The sequence below is a fragment of the Salmo salar genome, chromosome 04 (assembly GCF_965601325.2).
Source record: "Salmo salar chromosome 04, fSalSal1, whole genome shotgun sequence".
Classification (NCBI taxonomy): Eukaryota; Metazoa; Chordata; class Actinopteri; order Salmoniformes; family Salmonidae; genus Salmo; species Salmo salar.
This window is the reverse complement of record NC_138294.1, coordinates 64755637-64775465: the sequence shown is the minus strand read 5'-3', so window position 1 is coordinate 64775465 and position 19829 is coordinate 64755637. Positions and strand designations below refer to the sequence as shown.

General features: G+C 41.1%; 1 protein-coding gene across 5 annotated transcripts in view; it reads right to left on the bottom strand.

Moving 5' to 3' along the window:
• Nucleotides 1-972: 972 nt before the first annotated feature.
• LOC106603481 (zinc finger protein 346) overlaps nt 973-19829 on the bottom strand; it is a 33459-nt gene continuing 14602 nt past the window's right edge. The window contains exons 2-8 of one of the 5 annotated variants that reach the window (XM_014197231.3): nt 17399-17529; nt 15852-15955; nt 15650-15745; nt 15186-15333; nt 14734-14982; nt 4662-4761; nt 973-4449 (exon numbers count right to left, since the gene is read on the bottom strand). In XM_014197231.3, the coding sequence (XP_014052706.1) occupies nt 4299-4449; nt 4662-4761; nt 14734-14982; nt 15186-15333; nt 15650-15745; nt 15852-15955; nt 17399-17456 (906 nt within the window). In that variant the 5' untranslated portion in view covers nt 17457-17529 and the 3' untranslated portion in view covers nt 973-4298. Of the gene's footprint in view, nt 4450-4661; nt 4762-14733; nt 14983-15185; nt 15334-15649; nt 15746-15851; nt 15956-16475; nt 16498-16532; nt 16630-17398; nt 17670-19829 lie in introns of those variants that run through there. The other 4 variants (XM_014197232.3, XM_014197234.3, XM_014197235.3 and 1 more) reach the window with 4 other exon arrangements.

Genomic DNA, 19829 nt, shown 5'->3' with positions numbered 1-19829 from the left:
AAACACACTAGGCAGCCTGTTAATGTTTATGTAAAAGGTTAACCATACAACATTGCTATCCTATCTTCTGCTCCACAACAGGGGGATGTGTGCGGGGCCTGTTCCAGATGTGAGCTGGCCTACGTGAGTCTGCAGTGTTAATAAACCTTGGCACCTCTGACAGAGGCCTAGTAGTGCCAAGGTCTATGAATTGTGGCCCAGGACACCTCCCCATTGCAGTAAATAGAAGTTATCAATGAAAAGACAGCCTCCCTACCTCCTGCGCGCACACACACTTTATGAATGGAACTTGTACCTAAGCCAAATCAAGCTCATTGACCTCTTTGGCACAGAAGCAATGTCCTGAATAGACACAGGGAGAAATAAAGTAAAAAGCAGCCTTTGTATCAGCTAATAACTTCCCACCCAGTTTGATCAGTGTACTTCACTCAAACAAGATGGCCCATTTTAAAATAAGCTCTATACACACCTCAAAATTCAGCCATAAGAAAATGTCCTCAAATAAAATGTCAGCTAAAAACAAAACCATCACCCAAATAGACATGTGGTTAAATCTTAGTTGAGAACCACATGAAACAAACAGATGTGTATAATTATACTGTGATAACAATATAGAACATGTTGAAAAGCTGAACTGTTCTTGAGAAATAATTTGAGTGTTCACTGGATGTTTGCTTGTCTGTATGATGTACAACCCTGGCAAGAGGCTTCTGAGACCGATAGACTGGCTTGCTCTACGGCTCAGGCTAGAAAGGAGTAAGTGCGCCATACAGTGGCAAGCCCATAAAAAAAGTCACATTCAAATGTACAGTAATGTGATTGAGGAGCAAACACATTTGGGTGAGAGGAACACTGAGTAAATAGAATAAAAACAGGAAATCTGACTTTTGTTCAAACATTTTAACTAGATACGTTTTCTAGTACTTCAAGCCATACATAGTTCATATTGAAAATAAATCTCAATTTACAACACAATTTTTGTTTGTTTTAATGTATTTAGAAGCCCTCGAATGAATTACATCCAAAATCAATGCAACATTTCTTCAGCCAAAGGCTGGGCCACACATTCAATACTAAAATACCCAACTTGTCATGTCTGATGCTAAAAAAAAAAAAAAACTAGTCTTAAGACATGCCAAAACTGCACATAACCAAAACAACTAGTCACAAATTAAACTGGGATGGGCTCTTATCAATCAAAACATGTATTAATGCCTTTATAGATCCATATATCACCTTTTCATTTGAAAGAGTAAATAAAGTACAAATCTAGGATACTTTACCATCTGTCAGTAACTAATGCACCGCACATTCAATCCCTCACTTATCTGATACAGCCAGTCTATGAACCATGTCCAAGTAGATATTTAGTATTTTCAATAAATGCAAAAACATAGAAAGTATCAGCACTAACTAGACGACAACAGCCTTTGAAATAGCTTATTTTAGTTTCACCACCGAAGAAACAATCTCAGATGATCTTTACAATCACATCAGACAAATTCCATTCAAATGCCACTCCATCAGACTCACAAAATGTTGACCAACATTCTGACAATCTTTCCTGGCCCTACCAGCACAGATGGACAACTACAGAATAAAACATTATTGCATGAATTCTACAACTATGACATAGCACAGCAGATGTCTAGTAAAGGTATATGTCACATTGTAAGTAAGTTGTTTCATATACTTTTTCCTGTGTGACCAAAACACAAATACATTGCTTTTTAAGTCCTGGTACCGACAGCGCATTCCTAATAAAGAGCACAGTTAGAATATGACATTACTTCTCTGCTGCGGCGTATTGTTAGTATGACAGCGCAGTTTGTAAACTGATACAAGCCCATGTGCATATAATAAAACGATTATAGGATGTGCTTATCTGCCAGTCATTTACTTAAAATAGACATCAATCTAGGTTCTCACAGAGGTTGGTGGGTGCAGAAAATGTAACATATATATATATAAAAAACATCCAAGGCCGCATTTACACAAGCAGAAGTATTCTGATATTTTATCCAATTATTGTCAAAATAGCATTCTGATTGGTCAAAGGACTAATTAGTGGAAAAATATCAGAATTGTGCTTCCTGTATAAACACATCCCAAGTCACTCTCCATGTTGCTAACAGCAAACTGAAAGAAATATAATTAATAGAACGAGTAATAATTCTAGAAATAACTTCCTGTACAGGATATGTTGGAGTTTCTCCTCAGCCAGTCGAAGAGAAACGTTTAAAAAGAGAGGGATGAAATGATCAAGTGTTGGGGGGGGAGAAACAAGGATTAGGAACCTAAATGGGAAAAAAGGTGAAAAAAATAAATTAAAAAAATCCCACAGATCCAGAACACAACTGCAAGTCCCTTGCAAAAACCCAAAAGAATATCCAAGGAAATTCTGTCCACAGTCATATCATTGTACTGTATTATGTCTGGAATTTGAAATATTTATGACATCATTATGAACTGAACAGAATGATAGATAACATGTCCAGGAGCCTCTATTCCTCTCTGGTCTGACCGACTAGAAACACAACCAACACACACTGCTGGTCAAAGGTTTAAGAACACCTACTCAGTCAAGGGTTTTTCTACATTTTTACTATTTTCTACATTGTAGAATAATAGTGAAGATATCAAAACTATGAAATAACACATATGGAATCATGTAATAACCGAAAACAAAATTGGAGATTCTTCAAAGTAGCCACCCTTTGCCTTGATGACAGCTATGCTGACAGTTATACACATGGAATGCATTTCAATTAACAGGTGTGCCTTGGTAAAAAGTTAATTTGTGTAATTTTTAATGCTTTTGAGCCAATCAATTGTGTTATGCCAAGGTAGGGGTGGTATACAGAAGATAGCCCTATTTGGTAAAAGACAAAGTCCATATTATGGCAAGAACAGCTCAAATAAGCAGAGAAACGACAGACCATCATTACTTTAAGACATGAAGGTCAGTCAATACAGAACATTAAGAACTTTGAAAATGCAGTCGCAAAAACCATCAAGCGCAATGCTGAAACTGGCTCTCATTAGGACTGCAACAGGAATGGAAGACTAAGAGTTACCTCTGCTGCAGAGGATAAGTTCAGAAATTGCAGCCCAAATAAATGCTTCACAGAGTTCAAGTAACAGACACATCAACTGTTCAGAGGAGAATGCGTGAAATCAGGCCTTCATGGTTGAATTGCTGCAAAGAAACCAGGACTAAAGGACACCAATAAGAAGAGACTTGCTTGGGCCAAGAAACACGAGCAATGGGCATTAGACCGATAGAAATCTGTCCTTTGGTCTGGATTCCAAATGTTTGATTTTTGATTCCAACCGCAAAGACGCAGTATGGGTGAAGGGATGATCTGTGCATGTGCATTTCCCACCGTAAAGCATGGGGGGGGGGGGGGGGGGGGGGGGGTGCTTTGCTGGTGACACTGATTTATTTAGAATTCAAGGCACACTTAACCAGCATGACTACCACAGCATTCTGCAGTGATACGCCATCCCATCTAGTTTGGGTTTAGTGGGACTATCATGTGTTTTCAACAGAACAATGACCCAACACAACTCCAGGCTGTGTAAGGGCTATTTTACCAACAACGAGAGTGATGGAGTGCTGCATCAGATGACCTGGCCTCCACAACCCCCCGACCTCAACCAAATTGAGATGGTTTGGGAAGAGTAGTCGGAAGAGTAGTCGGACCACAGAGTGAAGGAAAAGCAGCCAACAAGTGCCCAGCATATGTGGGAACTCCAAGACTGTTGTAAAAGCATTCCAGGTGAAGCTGGTTGAGAGAATTCCAAGAGCGTGCAAAGCTGTCATCAAGGCAAAGGGTGGCTATTTGAAGAATCTCAAAATAAAAATATATATTTTTTGATTTGTTTAACACTTTTTTGGTTACTACATGATTCCATATGTGTTATTTCATAGTTTTGATGTCTTCAGTATTATTCTACAATGTAGAAATAGTAAAAATAAAAGAAAAACCCTTGAATGAGCAGGTTTTCTAAAACTTTTGACCGGTAGTGAACTGGAATTTAGACATGGAGTAGACAGAATGATATAGAGCTGGAGTAGAGATTCATCCATGAGGCAGATACAACACCACAGAAAGAAGAACACCACATTTAGGCTGCCCTCTGTCCAGGGATTGTTCCTGACATGAACAGGAAAAACTCTGGAGCCTACTTGTAACCTGTATTGTAACAAGGACGTAGAGTTTTTCCTGGTCAGGTGATCCTTCTGGCCCTAACTGAGGGAACTGTGGTGTTGGTGGGGGGTACTGGGAGGCACGTCACTCGTAATCTTGGCTGAAAGCGCCCCAGTCCTCCTGTACTGGTTCGGCTTCAGGCGTATACTGGTACTCTGACTGCTGGTTTTCTGCTGTGTACTTGTTTTCCGATGGGCTGATGAACATCGGGCTGCTCACTTTCTTCCCTCTGACACTGAAAAAATACATTGAAATTGATTAGAACAAAGCCACTAAAACATAGAAACAAAAACGTCAGTAACAGGTATTTTCTGCATACGTTAGCTGCTGTTTGGAATCAAAACAAACTAGCTTGGCAAATAGTGAGGTATACACTGGTGTGTGCATGCAGTGGTTGTTGTTTCTACTAGCTCACTGGGGATTGGAGTGAGAGAGAGGGATACATACTGGTTCTTATGTTTGGAGCCGCTGATGTGTGCCTGATACTGTTCCACAGAGTTGAGTTCGATGTTGCATACAGTACATGGGTAGCCCTTTACTGTGGAAGCTGGAGACACAGGAGGGACTAGTTGGCAAAGAACTCCATTTTAGACACATAAAACCTACATGCAATGACCCAATACTGCATTGGCACACAATTGATTTGCCTGTAGTGTCTGGCTCCTACTGTATATTACACTCCAGAGACACTTATTAACACCTGTTAGAAAAAAAGGGCCTCAAACATATGCAACACATATAGCCGATTAATTTGGGCCGATTTCAGGTTTTCATAACAAAATCGGTAATTGGCCTTTTTTGGACGCCGATTATATTGCAATCCACGAGGAAACTGCGTGGCAGGCTGACCACCTGTTACGCGAGTGCAGCGTCAAAAGGACCTTGTGGCTGCAAGGAGCAAAGGTAAGTTTCTAGCAAGCATTAAAAACTTCTTATAAAAAATATTTTACAAAATCTTCACATAATCACTAGTTAACCTAGTAATATCATCAACTGTGTGTAGTTAACTAGCTTGTCCTGCGTTGCATATAATCAAAGCGGTGCCTTAATTTATCGAATCACAGCCCACTTCAACTTCGCCAAACAGGTGATGATTTAACAAAAGCACAATCGTTTCACAAATGTACCTAACCATAAGCATCAACGCCTTTCTTAAAATCAATACACAGAAGTATATATTTTTTTATCTGCATATTTAGTTAACATGAATTTCTTAACAGGCAATATTAACTAGGGAAATTGTGTCACTTCTCTTGCGTTCAGTGCAAACATAGTCAGTGTATATGCAACAGTTTGGGCCTCCTGGCTCGTTGCGAACTGTGTGAAGACCCTAATTATTTTGCCAGATTTTTACATAATTATGACAACATTGAAGGTTGTGCAATGTAACAGCAATATTTAGACCCGTTCAATAAAATACAGAATGGTTGCGTCTTTCACTGAAAGAATAAATGTTTTGTTTTTGAAATGATAGTTTCCGGATTTGACCATATTAATGACCGAAGGCTCGTATTTCTGTGTTTATTATAATTAAGTCTCTGATTTGATAGAGCAGTCTGACTGAGCTGTGGTAGGCAGCAGCAGGCTCATAAGCATTCATTCAAACAGCACTTTACTGTGTTTTGCCAGCAGCTCTTAGAAATGATTGAAGCACAGCGTCGTTTATGACTTCAAGCCTATCAACTCCCGAGATTTGCCTGGCAATACTAAAGTACATTTAAGAACATCCAATAGTCAAAGGTATATGCATTTGTTTATTTATTTAATTAACCAGGTAGGCTAGTTGAGAACAAGTTCTCATTTGCAACTGCGACCTAGCCAAGATAAAGCAAAGCAGTTCGACACATACAACACAGAGTTACACATGGAATAAACAAACATACAATAGAATATTCTATATACAGCATGTGCAAATGAGGTAGGATAAGAGAGGTAAGGCAATAAATAGGCCATGGTGACAAAGTAATTACAATATAGCAATTAAACACTGGAATGGTAGGACGTGCAGAAGATGAATGTGCAAGTTCAGATACTGGGGTGCAAAGGAGCAAGATAAATAAATAAATAAATAAATACAGTATGGGGATGAGGTAGATTGGATGGTCTATTTACAGATGAGCTATGTACAGGTGCAGTGATCTGTGAGCTGCTCTGACAGCTTGTGCTTAAAGCTAGTGAGGGAGGTAAGAGTCTCCAGCTTCAGAGATTTTTGCAGTTTGTTCCAGTCATTGGCAGCAGAGAACTGGAAGGAGAGGCGGCCAAAGGAAGAATTGGCTTTGGGGGTGACCAGTGAGCTATACCTGCTGGAGCGCGTGCTACGGGTGGGTGTTGTTATGGTGACCAGTGAGCTGAGAAGGCGGGGCTTTACCTAGCAGAGACTTGTAGTTGACTTGGAGCCAGTGGGTTTGGCGACGAGTATGAAGCGAGGGCCACCAACGAGATCATACAGGTCGCAGTGGTGGGTAGTATATGGGGCTTTGGTGACAAAACAGATGGCACTGTGATAGACTGCATCCAATTTGTTGAGTAGTGTTGGAGGCTATTTGTAAACGACGTCGCAGAAGTCGAGGATCGGTAGGATGGTCAAATACAAAACGGTATAGAGAGAAATAGTCGACGCGTCATAATTCCTATAATAACTACAACCTAAAAACGTATTAACTGGGAATATTGAACCACAAGCTTTCATATGTTCATGATCTGAGCAAGGAACTTCAAACGTTAGCTTTAACATTACACTTTTACTTTCTCCACGGTTTTTGCATTATTTAAACCAAATTGAACATCTTTCATTATTTGAGACTAAATAGATTTTATTTATGTATTCTATTAAGTTAAAAAGTGTTCATTCGGTAATGTTGTAATTGTCATTATTACAAATATATATATATATATATAGAATTGGCCGATTAAACGGCATCAGCTTTTTTTTGGTCCTCCAATATTCGGTATAAGTCAAAAGTTTGGACACATCTACTCATTCATGGGTTATTTATTTTTCTATTTTCAACATTGTAGAATAATAATGACATCAAAATTATGAAACAAAGATGTCGACCGATTAATCGGAATGGCCGATTTCAAGTTTTCCTAACAAATCGGTATTTTTGGCCACCGATTTGCCGATTTAAAAATAAAATGTTTTTTTACGCCTTTAACTATGCAAGTCCGATTAAGAACACATTCTTATTTTCAATGACGGCCTAGGAACGGGAGTTAACTGCCTTGTTCAGGGGTAGAACAACAGATTTTTACCTTGTCACCTCGGGGATTCGTTTTTGCAACCTTCCTAGTCCAACGTGCACTCCACGAGGAGCCTGCGTAGCAGGCTGACTACCTGTTACGCGAGAGCTGCAAGAGGCCAAAGGGATTCGTTTTTGCAACCTTACTAGTCCAACGTGCACTCCACGAGGAGCCTGCGTAGCAGGCTGACTACCTGTTACGCGAGAGCAGCAAGAGGCCAAGGTAAGTTGCTAGCTAGCATTGAACTTATCTTATAAAAAAACTAGCAATCTTATCATAATCACTGGGATAGGGGGCAGTATTTTCACGGCCGGATAAAAAAAACGTACCCGATTTAATCTGGTTACTACTCCTGCCCAGAAACTAGAATATGCATACAATTAGTAGATTTGGATAGAAAACACTAAAGTTTCTAGAACTGTTTGAATGGTGTCTGAGTATAACAGAAATCATATGGCAGGCCAAAACCTGAGAAGATTCCATGCAGGAAGTGCCCTGTCTGACAATTTGTTCTCCTACTAGGGCATCTCTATCAAAAATACAGCATCTCTGCTGTAACCTGACATTTTTTAAGGCTTCCATTGGCTCTAGGAAGGTGCCAGAAAGTGGAATGATAGCCCTCCAGTCTCTGGGCGAAAAACAGCAGGGGTTTTTGTGAGTGGTCCTTCTGAGGACAAGGACACTGGCGTGCGCGCGTGCACGAGACGACTCAATTTTTTTCTTTCACTGTTTGAATGAATACAACGTCTCCCGGTTGGAATATTTGCCATTTTACGAGAAATCGCATAAAAAAGTATTTTAAACAGCGTTTGACATGCTTCTAAGTACGGTAAAGAAATATTTTGTCATTTTTTGTCCCGAAACGCACCGGCATGTCACCCTTCGGATAGTTACCTGAACGCATGAACAAAACGGAGTTATTGGAATATAACTATGGATTATTTCGAACCAAAACAACATTTGTTGTTTAAGTAGAAGTCCTGGGAGTGCATTCTGAAGAAGAACAGCAAAGGTAATCCAAATCTTCTTATAGTAAATCAGTTTGGTGAGTGTCAAACTTGGTGGGTGTCAAAATAGCTAGCCGTGATGGCCGGGCTATGTACTCTCACCGAAAAGCTATTTTAAAAATCGGACACCACGATTGCATAAAGGAGTTCTGTATCTATAATTCTTAAAATAATTGTTATGTATTCTGTGAACGTTTATCGTGAGTAATTTAGTAAATTCACCGGAAGTTTGCGGTGGGTATGCTAGTTCTGAGCATCACATGCTAATGTAAAAAGCTGGTTTTTGATATAAATATGAACTTGATTGAACAAAACATGCATGTATTGTATAACATAATGTCCTAGGAGTGTCATCTGATGAAGATCAAAGGTTAGTGCTGCATTTAGCTGTGGTTTTGGTTTTTGTGACATATGCTTGCTTTGAAAATGGCTGTGTGATTATTTTTGGGAGGGTACTCTGACAATCTAATATTTTGCTTTCGCTGTGAAGCCTTTTTGAAACCGGACAGTGTGGTTAGATTAACGAGTCTCTTATCTTTAAAATGGTGTAAAATAGTCACATGTTTGAGAAATTGAAGTTATAGCATTTTTTAGGTGTTTGTATTTCGCGCCACGCTATACTATTGGATATTGGTGAGGCGTTCCTCCCTAACAGGTAACATTTTAGTCATTTAGCAGACACTTATCCAGAGCGACTTACAGTAGTGAATGCATACATTTCATTCATTTTCTTCTCTGTACTGGTCCCCCGTGGGAATCGAACCCACAACCCTGGCGTTGCAAACACCATGCTCTACCAACTGAGCCAACAATGAACACTTATTTTAACTTAATACATCAATAAAATCTATTTAGTCTCAAATAAAATAATGAAACATGTTCAAATTGGTTTAAATAATGCAAAAACAAAGTGTTGGAGAAGAAAGTAAAAGTGCAATATGTGCCATGTAAAAAGCTAACGTTTAAGTTCCTTGCTCAGAACATATGAAAGCTGGTGGTTCCTTTTAATATGAGTCTTCAATATTCCCAGGTAAGAAGTTTTAGGTTGTAGTTATTATAGGACCATTTCTCTCTATACCATTTGTATTTCATATACCTTTGACTATTGGATGTTCTTATAGGCACTTTAGTATTGCCAGCCTAATCTCGGGAGTTGATAGGCTTGAAGTCATAAACAGCGCAATGCGAAGAGCTGCTGGCAAACGCAGTAGAGTGCTGTTTGAATTAATGCTTACGAGCCTGCTGCTGCCTACCGCCGCTCAGTCAGACTGCTCTATCAAATCAGACTTTATTATAATATAATAACACACAAATACGAGCCTTAGGTCATTAATATGGTCAAATCCGGAAACTATAATTTCGAAAACAAAACGTTTATTCTTTCAGTGAAACACGGAACCGTTCGGTATTTTACCTAACGGGTGGCATCCATAAGTCTAAATATTGCTGTTACATTGCACAATATTCAATGTTGTCATAATTACGTACAATTCTGGCAAATTAGTTCGCAACGAGCCAGGCGGCCTAAACAGTTGCATATACCCGGACTCTGCGTGCAATGAACGCAAGAGAAGTGACAATTTCCCTAGTTTAATATTGCCTGCTAACACGAATCTGTTAACTAAAGATGCAGGTTTAAGAAAGGCATTGATGTTTATGGTTAGGTACATTCGTGCAACGATTGTGCTTTTTTTCCACAAATGCGCTTTTGTAAAATCATCCCCCGTTTGGCGAAGTTGCCTGTCTTTGTTAGGAAGAAATGGTCTTCACACAGTTCGCAACGAGCCAGGTGGCCCAAACTGCTGCATATACCCCGACTCTGTTGCACAGAACGTAAGAGAAGTGACAATTTTCCTAATTATAAGACATTCATGTTAGCAGGCAATATTAACTAAATATGCAGGTTTAAAAATATATACTTGTATTGATTTTAAGAAAGGCGTTGATGTTTATGGTTTGGTACACAGTGGCGCAACGAGTGCTTTTTCGCGAATGCGCTTGTTAAATCACCCGTTTGGCGAAGTAGGTTGTGATTCAATGATAAATTAACAGCCACCGCATCGATTATATGAAACACAGGACAAGCTAGATAAACTATTAATATCTTCAACCATGTTAACTAGTGATTATGTTATGATTGTTTTTTTATAAGATAAGTTTAATGCTAGCTAGCACCTTACTTTGGCTACTTGCTGCACTCGCATAACAGGTAGTCAGCTGCCACGCAGTCTCATCATGAAGTGCAATGTAGTCGGCCATGATCGGTGTCCAAAAATGCAGATTGTTATGAAAACGGCCCCAATTAAAAAAAATATAAAAATAAAAAAAAAATCGGCCATTCCGATTAATCAGTCGACCTCTACCTGGAATGCATTTCAATTAACAGGTGTGCCTGGTTAAAAGTTAATTTGTGGCATGTATATCCTTCTTAATTCATTTGAGACAATCAGTTGTGTTGTGACAAGGTAGGGGTGGTTACAGAAGATAGCCCTATTTGGTAAAAGACCAAGTCCATATCATGGCAAGAACAGCTCAAATAAGCAAAGAGAAACGACAGTCCATAATTACTTTAAAAGACATGAAGGTCAGTCAATCCGGAACATTAAGAACTTTGAACGTTTCTTCAAGTGCTGTCGCAAAATCCATCAAGCGCTATGATGAAACTGGCTCATGAGGACTGCCACAGGAATGGAAGACCCAGAGTTACCTCTGCTCAGAGGATAAGTTCATTAGAGTTACCAGCCTCAGAAATTGCAGCCCAAATAACTGCTTCACAGAGTTCAAGTAACAGACATCGCAACATCAACTGTTTAGAGGAGACTGCGTGAATCAGGCCTTCATGGTCGAAATGCTGCAAAGAAACCACTACTAAAAGGACACCAATAATAACAAGAGAATTGCTATGGCAAAGAAACGCGAGCAATTAGACTGGTAGAATTCGGTCCTTCGGTCTGATGAGTCCATATTTGAGAACTTTGGTTCCAACCGCCGTGTCTTTGTGAGATGCAGAGTAGGTGAACGGATTATCTACGCATGTGTGGTTCCCACCGAGAAGCATGGAGGTGGTGGTGTGATGGTGACACCATCAGTGATTTATTTAGAATTCAAGGCACACTTAACCAGCATGGTTACCACAGTATTCTGCAGCGATACACCATCCCATCTGGTTTGAGCTTAGTGGGACTATCATTTGTTTTTCAACAGGACAATGACCCCAACACACCTCCCGGCTGTGTAAGGGCTATTTGACCAAGAAAGAGAGTGATGGAGTACTGCATCAGATGACCTGGTCTCCACAATCACCCAACCTCAACCCGACTGAAATGGTTTGGGATGAGTTGGACCGCAGAGTGAAGGAAAAGCAGCCAACAAGTGCTCAGCATGTGGAAACTCCTTCAAGACAGTTAGAAAATTATGCAAAGCTGTTATGCCAAGACTATGCAAAGCTGTTATCAAGGCAAAGAGTGGCTACTTTAAAGAATTTGTTGAACACTTTTTTGGTTACCACATGATTCCATGTGTCATTTCGTAGTTGCGATGTCTTCACTATTAATCTACAATGTTGAAAATAGTAATAAAATTTAATGTGGAAGGCACAGGCTCACTTTCCATTTCACCCTGACAAACCGGAAAATCCAGTTGTTGGGGACTCGGCAGCGGCTAGGTCTTACTTAGCTATTAACGCTCGCATTTGATTGGCTGGGAGTAGAAATTACATTTCCCGTCGGTATAGGCATTTCTTTATTTTCCATTTCCCTACCATGTCGGTAGAGCAGGGCGATATGAAGAAAATTCACATTGTGATAAAAGTATTTAGCTCGATAACAATAAATACAAAGACAAAAAAAAAAATTCAATGGACAGTTACATTAGCGGCAAGGCTCTAGACAATTTTTTTGCAGTTCCAAGTAAGACAGAAGGTAGCCTATGATTAAAAAAGAAAGCAATTTCGAACCTAACCAGGGAATGCATGATTGACATTTTGATGTGCAATCTGTCAAAATAGGATCCTAAAATATACTGCTCAAAAAATAAAGGGAACACTTAAACAACACATCCTAGATCTGAATGAAAGAAATAATCTTATTAAATACTTTTTTCTTTACATAGTTGAATGTGCTGACAACAAAATCACACAAAAATAAATCAATGGAAATCCAATTTATCAACCCATGGAGGTCTGGATTTGGAGTCACACTCAAAATTAAAGTGGAAAACCACACTACAGGCTGATCCAACTTTGATGTAATGTCCTTAAAACAAGTCAAAATGAGGCTCAGTAGTGTGTGTGGCCTCCACGTGCCTGTATGACCTCCCTACAATGCCTGGGCATGCTCCTGATGAGGTGGCGGATGGTCTCCTGAGGGATCTCCTCCCAGACCTGGACTAAAGCAGTCGCCAACTCCTGGACAGTCTGTGGTGCAACGTGGCGTTGGTGGATGGAGCGAGACATGATTTCCCAGATGTGCTCAATTGGATTCAGGTCTGGGGAACGGGCGGGCCAGTCCATAGCATCAATGCCTTCCTCTTGCAGGAACTGCTGACACACTCCAGCCACATGAGGTCTAGCATTGTCTTGCATTAGGAGGAACCCAGGGCCAACCGCACCAGCATATGGTCTCACAAGGGGTCTGAGGATCTCATCTCGGTACCTAATGGCAGTCAGGCTACCTCTGGCGAGCACATGGAGGGCTGTGCGGCCCCCAAAGAAATGCCACCCCACACCATGACTGACCTACCGCTAAACCGGTCATGCTGGAGGATGTTGCAGGCAAAAGAACATTCTCCACGGCTTTTCCAGACTCTGTCACGTCTGTCACGTGCTCAGTGTGAACCTGCTTTCATCTGTGAAGAGCACAGGGCGCCAGTGGCGAATTTGCCAATCTTGGTGTTCTCTGGCAAATGCCAAACGTTCTGCACAGTGTTGGGCTGTAAGCACAACACCCACCTGTGGACGTCGGGCCCTCATACCACCCTCATGGAGTCTGTTTCTGACCGTTTGAGCAGACATGCACATTTGTGGCCTGCTGGAGGTCATTTTGCAGGGCTCTGGCAGTGCTTCTCCTGCTCCTCCTTGCACAAAGGCGGAGGTAGCGGTCCTTCTGCTGAGTTGTTGCCCTCTTACGGCCTCCTCCACATCTCCTGATGTACTGGCCTGTCTCCTGGTAGCGCCTCCATGCTCTGAACACTAGGCTGACAGACACAGCAAACCTTTTCTTGCCACAGCTCGCATTGATGTGCCATCCTGGATGAGCTGCACTACCTGAGCCACTTGTGTGGGTTGTAGACTCCGTCTCATGCTACCACTAGAGTGAAAGCACTGCCAGCATTCAAAAGTGACCAAAACATCAGCCAGGAAGCATAGGAACTGAGAAGTGGTCTGTGGTCCCCACCTGCAGAACCACTCCTTTATTGGGGGCGCCTTGCTAATTGCCTATAATTTCCACCTGTTGTCTATTCCATTTGCACAACAGCATGTGAAATTTATTGTCAATCAGTGTTGCTTCCTAAGTGGACAGCTTGATTTCACAGAAGTGTGATTGACTTGGAGTTACAGTGTTGTTTAAGTGTTCCCTTTATTTTTTTGAGCAGTGTATATATTTTTGGCTCTTCAGAGAAATTGCAGACATATTTGTAACTATTGGCTATATTATTCACCACCTGAGGAAGTGGGAACTCAAAACACTTAGCTAACTCTAAATATGATATTGTTGCTATATAAACCATGTAGGCTTATTGATTAATCAGTAAATCTAGGCTAATATCCTACCAAAACTTTTCAGCGCTAGGACAAGGCCACTTGATGTAGGCCTAGTGACTGCAAATAGTGCGCTTTGCTCCACGAGGGCATCAAAACCATACTACAGCCTACTCCGGTTGTAAAGTGGTGCAATTAACTAAATATTAAGAGGTGAGAAATAAACTATAGTTGCGTTAAACTGTCTCTCCCACAATTGCATTTTGAGCAATGTCAAATGCTTGTGCTTCTCATAATGCATCTCTCCCTCCTCCATGCGCAGTGGGGAGAGGGAGTGGCTCGCTCACAGCAGCAGACAGCAAAACAGGGACATGCAGATACATTCATAGCAGGAATCAGCAATGCATAGGCTATTCCTCAACTCAAAATTAGAAAGGTGTTCCTGATGTTTGGTATATTCTGTGTATATAAATATTTCCATCTTGACTCCACCCATTTTTATCGTCTTCCTAAGGAGAACTTCTCCAGGTTTACAAAAAGAGAAAAGCCTGGCCACACGAGGCTGTCCTACCTGGTGCAGTGGATGGCCCATAGGTCTCCATAAGCTTCTGCTGGGTCAGCTGTTTTTTATGCTTCTTGCCTTCATAGTGCTGCTTGGCCATGAGGGGGTTGTTGAACGAGGCATGGCAGATGGAACAGAAGTTGCCCTGGTCGTCCTCGGCCGGGCCTGACGATGCCACGTTGCTAGCCTCCTCTGACTGAGCCTCCTTCTTCTTCTTCTTCTTTTTCACTACTGGGGCCACAGCCTGAGGTAGTGCTACTGGGGAGGTAGGAGGCAGGATATGACACGTTCGTCAGACAGGAAGAGGGAGTTTAAGTTATATTTTTACACATTTGACAAATACAGGTATGCGACAGAGGAATAACACAGAATGAGGAGAAAAAGAAAATGCGTGCAGATGGGGTGGAAAATTTAAAACAGGCTTTTCTCATATATGGCCATAAGTGTAGATGGCCCATTACCTGCGGGCTGGTTGCCAAAGGTCTTCAGTCTCAGGTTCTTGGTGTGTACCTTGCCCTGGTAGTGGGACTCAGCCACCACCGGAGAGGAGAATGTCATGTTACATATATGACAGGCTTTGGAGCGGTCCGTCTCGCCATTACTGCTGGCCTGGAGATGGAGCAGGGGAAGAATACAGCAAAGTACAACAGAGGACACAAAAAGGTTAAGGGCGCTCTATCCATGAACGCAGTCTATTTATACTGGGCAGAGCAGGGCTGGATAAAACCTTTTCTAGCTGGTCCCATGTGACTCAGTTGGTAGAGCATGGCGCTGGCAACGACAGGGTTGTGGGTTTGATTCTCATGGGGAACCAGAAGGGAAATGAATGCACTCACTACTGTAAGTGGCTCTGGATAAGAGTGTCTGCTCAATGACAAAAAATACAACAAAAAAATCTAAATGTCTAGCTGAGAAATAAACTTACACTGTCTCCCGAAGGCGACTTGAACCTTTTGATGGTGGGCTCCTCTTCTTTGTGGATGCTCATGTAGCGTCTCACTTTGTTGGCATGCTTTTTGCTCTGAAAAGAATGACAGAATGAAAGAATGAAAACATCAGATGCTGCTCTGTATAGTGGTCAAGAAGATGACCATAAATAAATATCAAACTCAAGTGGGATCACCGACCTGATAATGTGCAAGTTTCTGGGAGTCAGAATTCAGGACAGCACTGCAGACTTTGCACAGGGCATCAGAAAACAGGTCACCATTCTCCTGTATCATTTTGTTTACTGAAAAATAATGTCAGCATTGATTTCAAAAAGAAGACATCAAAGATCTGTATATATATCCATCCATCCGTGGTATCACTATGATGCTCTTCAGCCTTTGATGAAGCGCTCACAGCTAAGTTAAAAGGCCCAGTGCAGTCAAAAAAGTGATTTCTCTGTTTTATACATTTCACACGGAGGTTGGAATAATAACTGAAAATGATAATGCACTTTAAGTGAAAGAGCTGTTTGAAAAGGCCACCTGACATTTCTGCCTGTTTTGGTAGGAGGGAGTTTTGGCCTTCCATGGTGACATCACCATGTAGTAAATTACCCAAACCGGCCACGCGCCAACTGATTTCGTCCCCCCCACACCAAACGCGACCACGACACGCAGGTTGAAAAATCAAAACAAACTCAACTAATTATATTAATTTGGGGACAGGTCAAAAAGCATTAAACATTTATGGCAATTTAACTTGACGGCTTCCAGTTGCTAGCTAATTTGTCCTGGGATACAAAAATGGAGTTGTTATTTGACCTGAAATGAACACGGTCCTCTACTCCGACAATTAATCCACACATAAAAACGGTCAACCTTATCGTTTCTAGTCCTCTCTCCTTCATGCTTTTTCCTTCTTTGGACTTTACATGGCGATTGGCATTTAACTTTTATAGTTACCACATGACCGACCAAACTCAGTTAATCTTTCATTCACCCATGTAGGTATAACCAATGAGGAGATGGCATGTGGGTATCTGCTTCTATAAACCAATGAGGAGATGGGAGAGGCAGGACTTGCACCGCGTTAAGCATCACAAATAGAACTGACTTATTTTAGCGCTTGGCAACGCAAATGCAAATTAATTGAATAACATGTGTTTAAATGTATTTTGCAACGCAAGCGGTGTGGTCAGCATGTAATAAGAAAGAGAAGTCCAAACTGCCTGACAAATTTCTCTTTGCTAAGAAGCGGGTTCTATTTAACCATTTTATTTGAAAGAAATCACAGTAAGGTACTAAATTGTTACGCAGATTTTTTTGATAGAGGTAACAGCTGCATTGGACCTTTAAATTAGAATACTGCTTTATGCGTGGTTGTTGTTATAACGTTAGCTAACTTAGTGGTACTAACGTTACTGCACTAGCAACTGATTTGGCCAATTTACTTAAGACACAGAAATAAAAACTAAAAGTACATAAATCAATGCAGTCCTTCGTAAGGCCAAGGCGGCTAGGTAACATTACTACTTTACTAATGCATTGCATCGACCTTGGAACTTGCTGATCATATGGCTAATAGCTAGCTAGAATAGTGCAGAGCTAGGTATTGCTAGCGTTGATTGTTTATGCTCTACTCACACGGGCAATGGTGGTAGCCCTTGGTTTTGGCTATAATAAATAATACATACTAGACCAAAGTGGATATCCATTATATTGAGCGAAGGAAAACATCAGCTTACCCTCCGCCGCCCCTGAAGGTAAATATGGAAAATCTCCATTAGGTTCCTCGAGCGCCATGTTTTCTGTCGTGTCAGCAGCAGCGGGCACATGCGTAATCGTGACGACACCAAAGAGCTAGCTTTCAAGACAACTGGAAATCGAAAAAAAATAGGTAAAATCATGACGTCAGTGATCTTCAGGACGGAAAGTCGGAGCTCTAGGTTTAGAAAGGTTAGAGTTCCCCGATTTAGAATTCCGAGTTGGATGACGGTTCAAAACTACTTTTTGAACCGTCCGTCCCCCCCCCCCCCCCCCGAGTTCCCAGTTGTCTTGAATGCACTGAAGTCGGAGATCGCCGAGTTCCCAGTTGCTTTGTATGGAGGACCAAATCTGGCATTAAAAAAATTATGAATACAAATGCACAAATAAATAATTGCAATAATAAATAATGAATAAATGCACACAAATGCATCAATACATAACTAAATGGATGAATACACACATAGATAAATCATTAATGAAAAAACTTTCATTTATTCATGTCTATTTTTTTCATTAATTTATTCTTGTATTTCTTCCTGCAATATGATGTGGGTGTGTCAAGCAAACGTATGTGGGTGTTATCTAACACCATTGGTTGATCAATGCCACAGCGCTTTGAGTGATTGCATGATAAAGAATAACATCAAGACGAAGCAGCTGCATTATAAATGGGATGCACTGTTGAGCGATACATCCTGAGGGGTTCGTGCTGATTGTACGGAGATTGTGACAGCCGGTTAAATGGCGTCCCTTGAGAGGGCAAGAACAAGATGTATGTCAGATGTGCAGTATTATCATAAGGAGACGTATACTTGGAATACGGAGGAGGAATGGAGGGAAAAAGAGAAGCAGAGGAGGTCTAAGAGAGGGAGGGAGGAAGACGGTGAGCTTGAGTCGGTTAAAAATGGCAGAAAAAAGGGAGATGGTTTGTTGAAGAAGAACGGTAGAAAGTGTAAGCAGAGTGAGCTGAAGACAGGAGGAGAAATGGAAATGAATGAGGGCGAAGTATCGGAGGTGGTAGGTGTGGTGAAGTTCTTGGAGCCCGAGGCTTGCACCGAGGGACAGGATAAAGATGAGTCTGACAGTAGGAGGGAAGTTTTTGGGAAAAGTGGACCCTTGCCTTTTGGCTGATCCATTTGTGGTTTTAGGGTGGGTGAAAACAGAGTTGGGTACTGTGGAATCCGTGAGGGTAACCAGAAGTGGTCTTGTGATAATTGTTTGTGTTTCTGCTGGTCAGAGGGAGAAGACGCTCGGCGTTAAACGAATGGTGGCAAGAAATGTGATTTGTTTCTCTCTCAAGAAAAGGGCCCCATTGAAAGGAGTGATTACTGGGGTAGCAGTAAATGTAAAAGTTGACCAACTGAAGGGGAAGATTCCTGGTATTTGTGATGCTCGTTGTTTGGTGCGACGCAGACAGGGTAACAGAAGAGTCATTGTCTGTTCTTCTGAGTTTTGATGTTGAGTCTTTGCCCGACAAAGTGATATTTGGTTATATAAAAGTTATCCTGTACGAGCTTTTGTACCAAATACATTACATTGTTACAGGTGTCAAGCTTATGGGCATGTGGCAGCAGTGTGTAGGAGGGAGGTTCCTAGGTGTGAGAAGTGCGCAGAAGGGCATGAGACAAAGGAATGTGTAGCATTGGGGAAAGTAGTGGTATTTGTTAATTGTAGGGGTATGGGCTGGGGATCATGCAAGAGAGGCAGATTGAGGTTTAGATCGCTTAACAAGAGTTCTGTCCGTGGTGCTGAATGCACAGTACTTTCCCCTCTGTGTTTAATAATGAAAATACCTACCCCAGAACATGGATGTGGTTTATTTCTGTGCATGTTAAAAAAGTAAAATAAGTAGCATATCTGGACATGATTTACTATAGATATATCTGTCAACACATTCATACACATGATGTATAATCTTGTAATATGATTCTGGCCCGGAATGGCAAAAATATATTCTGTGGCCCTCCATGGAAAATAATTGCCCAGGCCTGCTCTAGCTTAAAACGGGCATGCACAAAAAAGAGAGAGCTCAACATTATATTTAAACTACTCAATCAGTGTGAGGAGTGAAGTCTGATGGGCATTGACTAGAGCAGTGAAGTCAGGTATAGTTTCTGACGTCGTTATGCACAGGATTGCTGAGAGCTGAGAGTCAGTAAGAGATGATCTGTGCCTTGACTTGTTATATTTCATCACTGATAATGTCTGTTCACATACATAGGTTGACCCAAACAGTACAAACATCTGAGCATGACTCCTAATCTTTGGAAAGTTTTTGTTAATCGAGAAATGCATAGAACCTTGTCAGTGACATTGTTTTGAATAGTTCTCTAATCACTGCATCAGATTGAAGATCGATAAGTTGAAGTTGCAGGTCAGTGGGTGCGTTATCCACATTGAAGGTGAAAG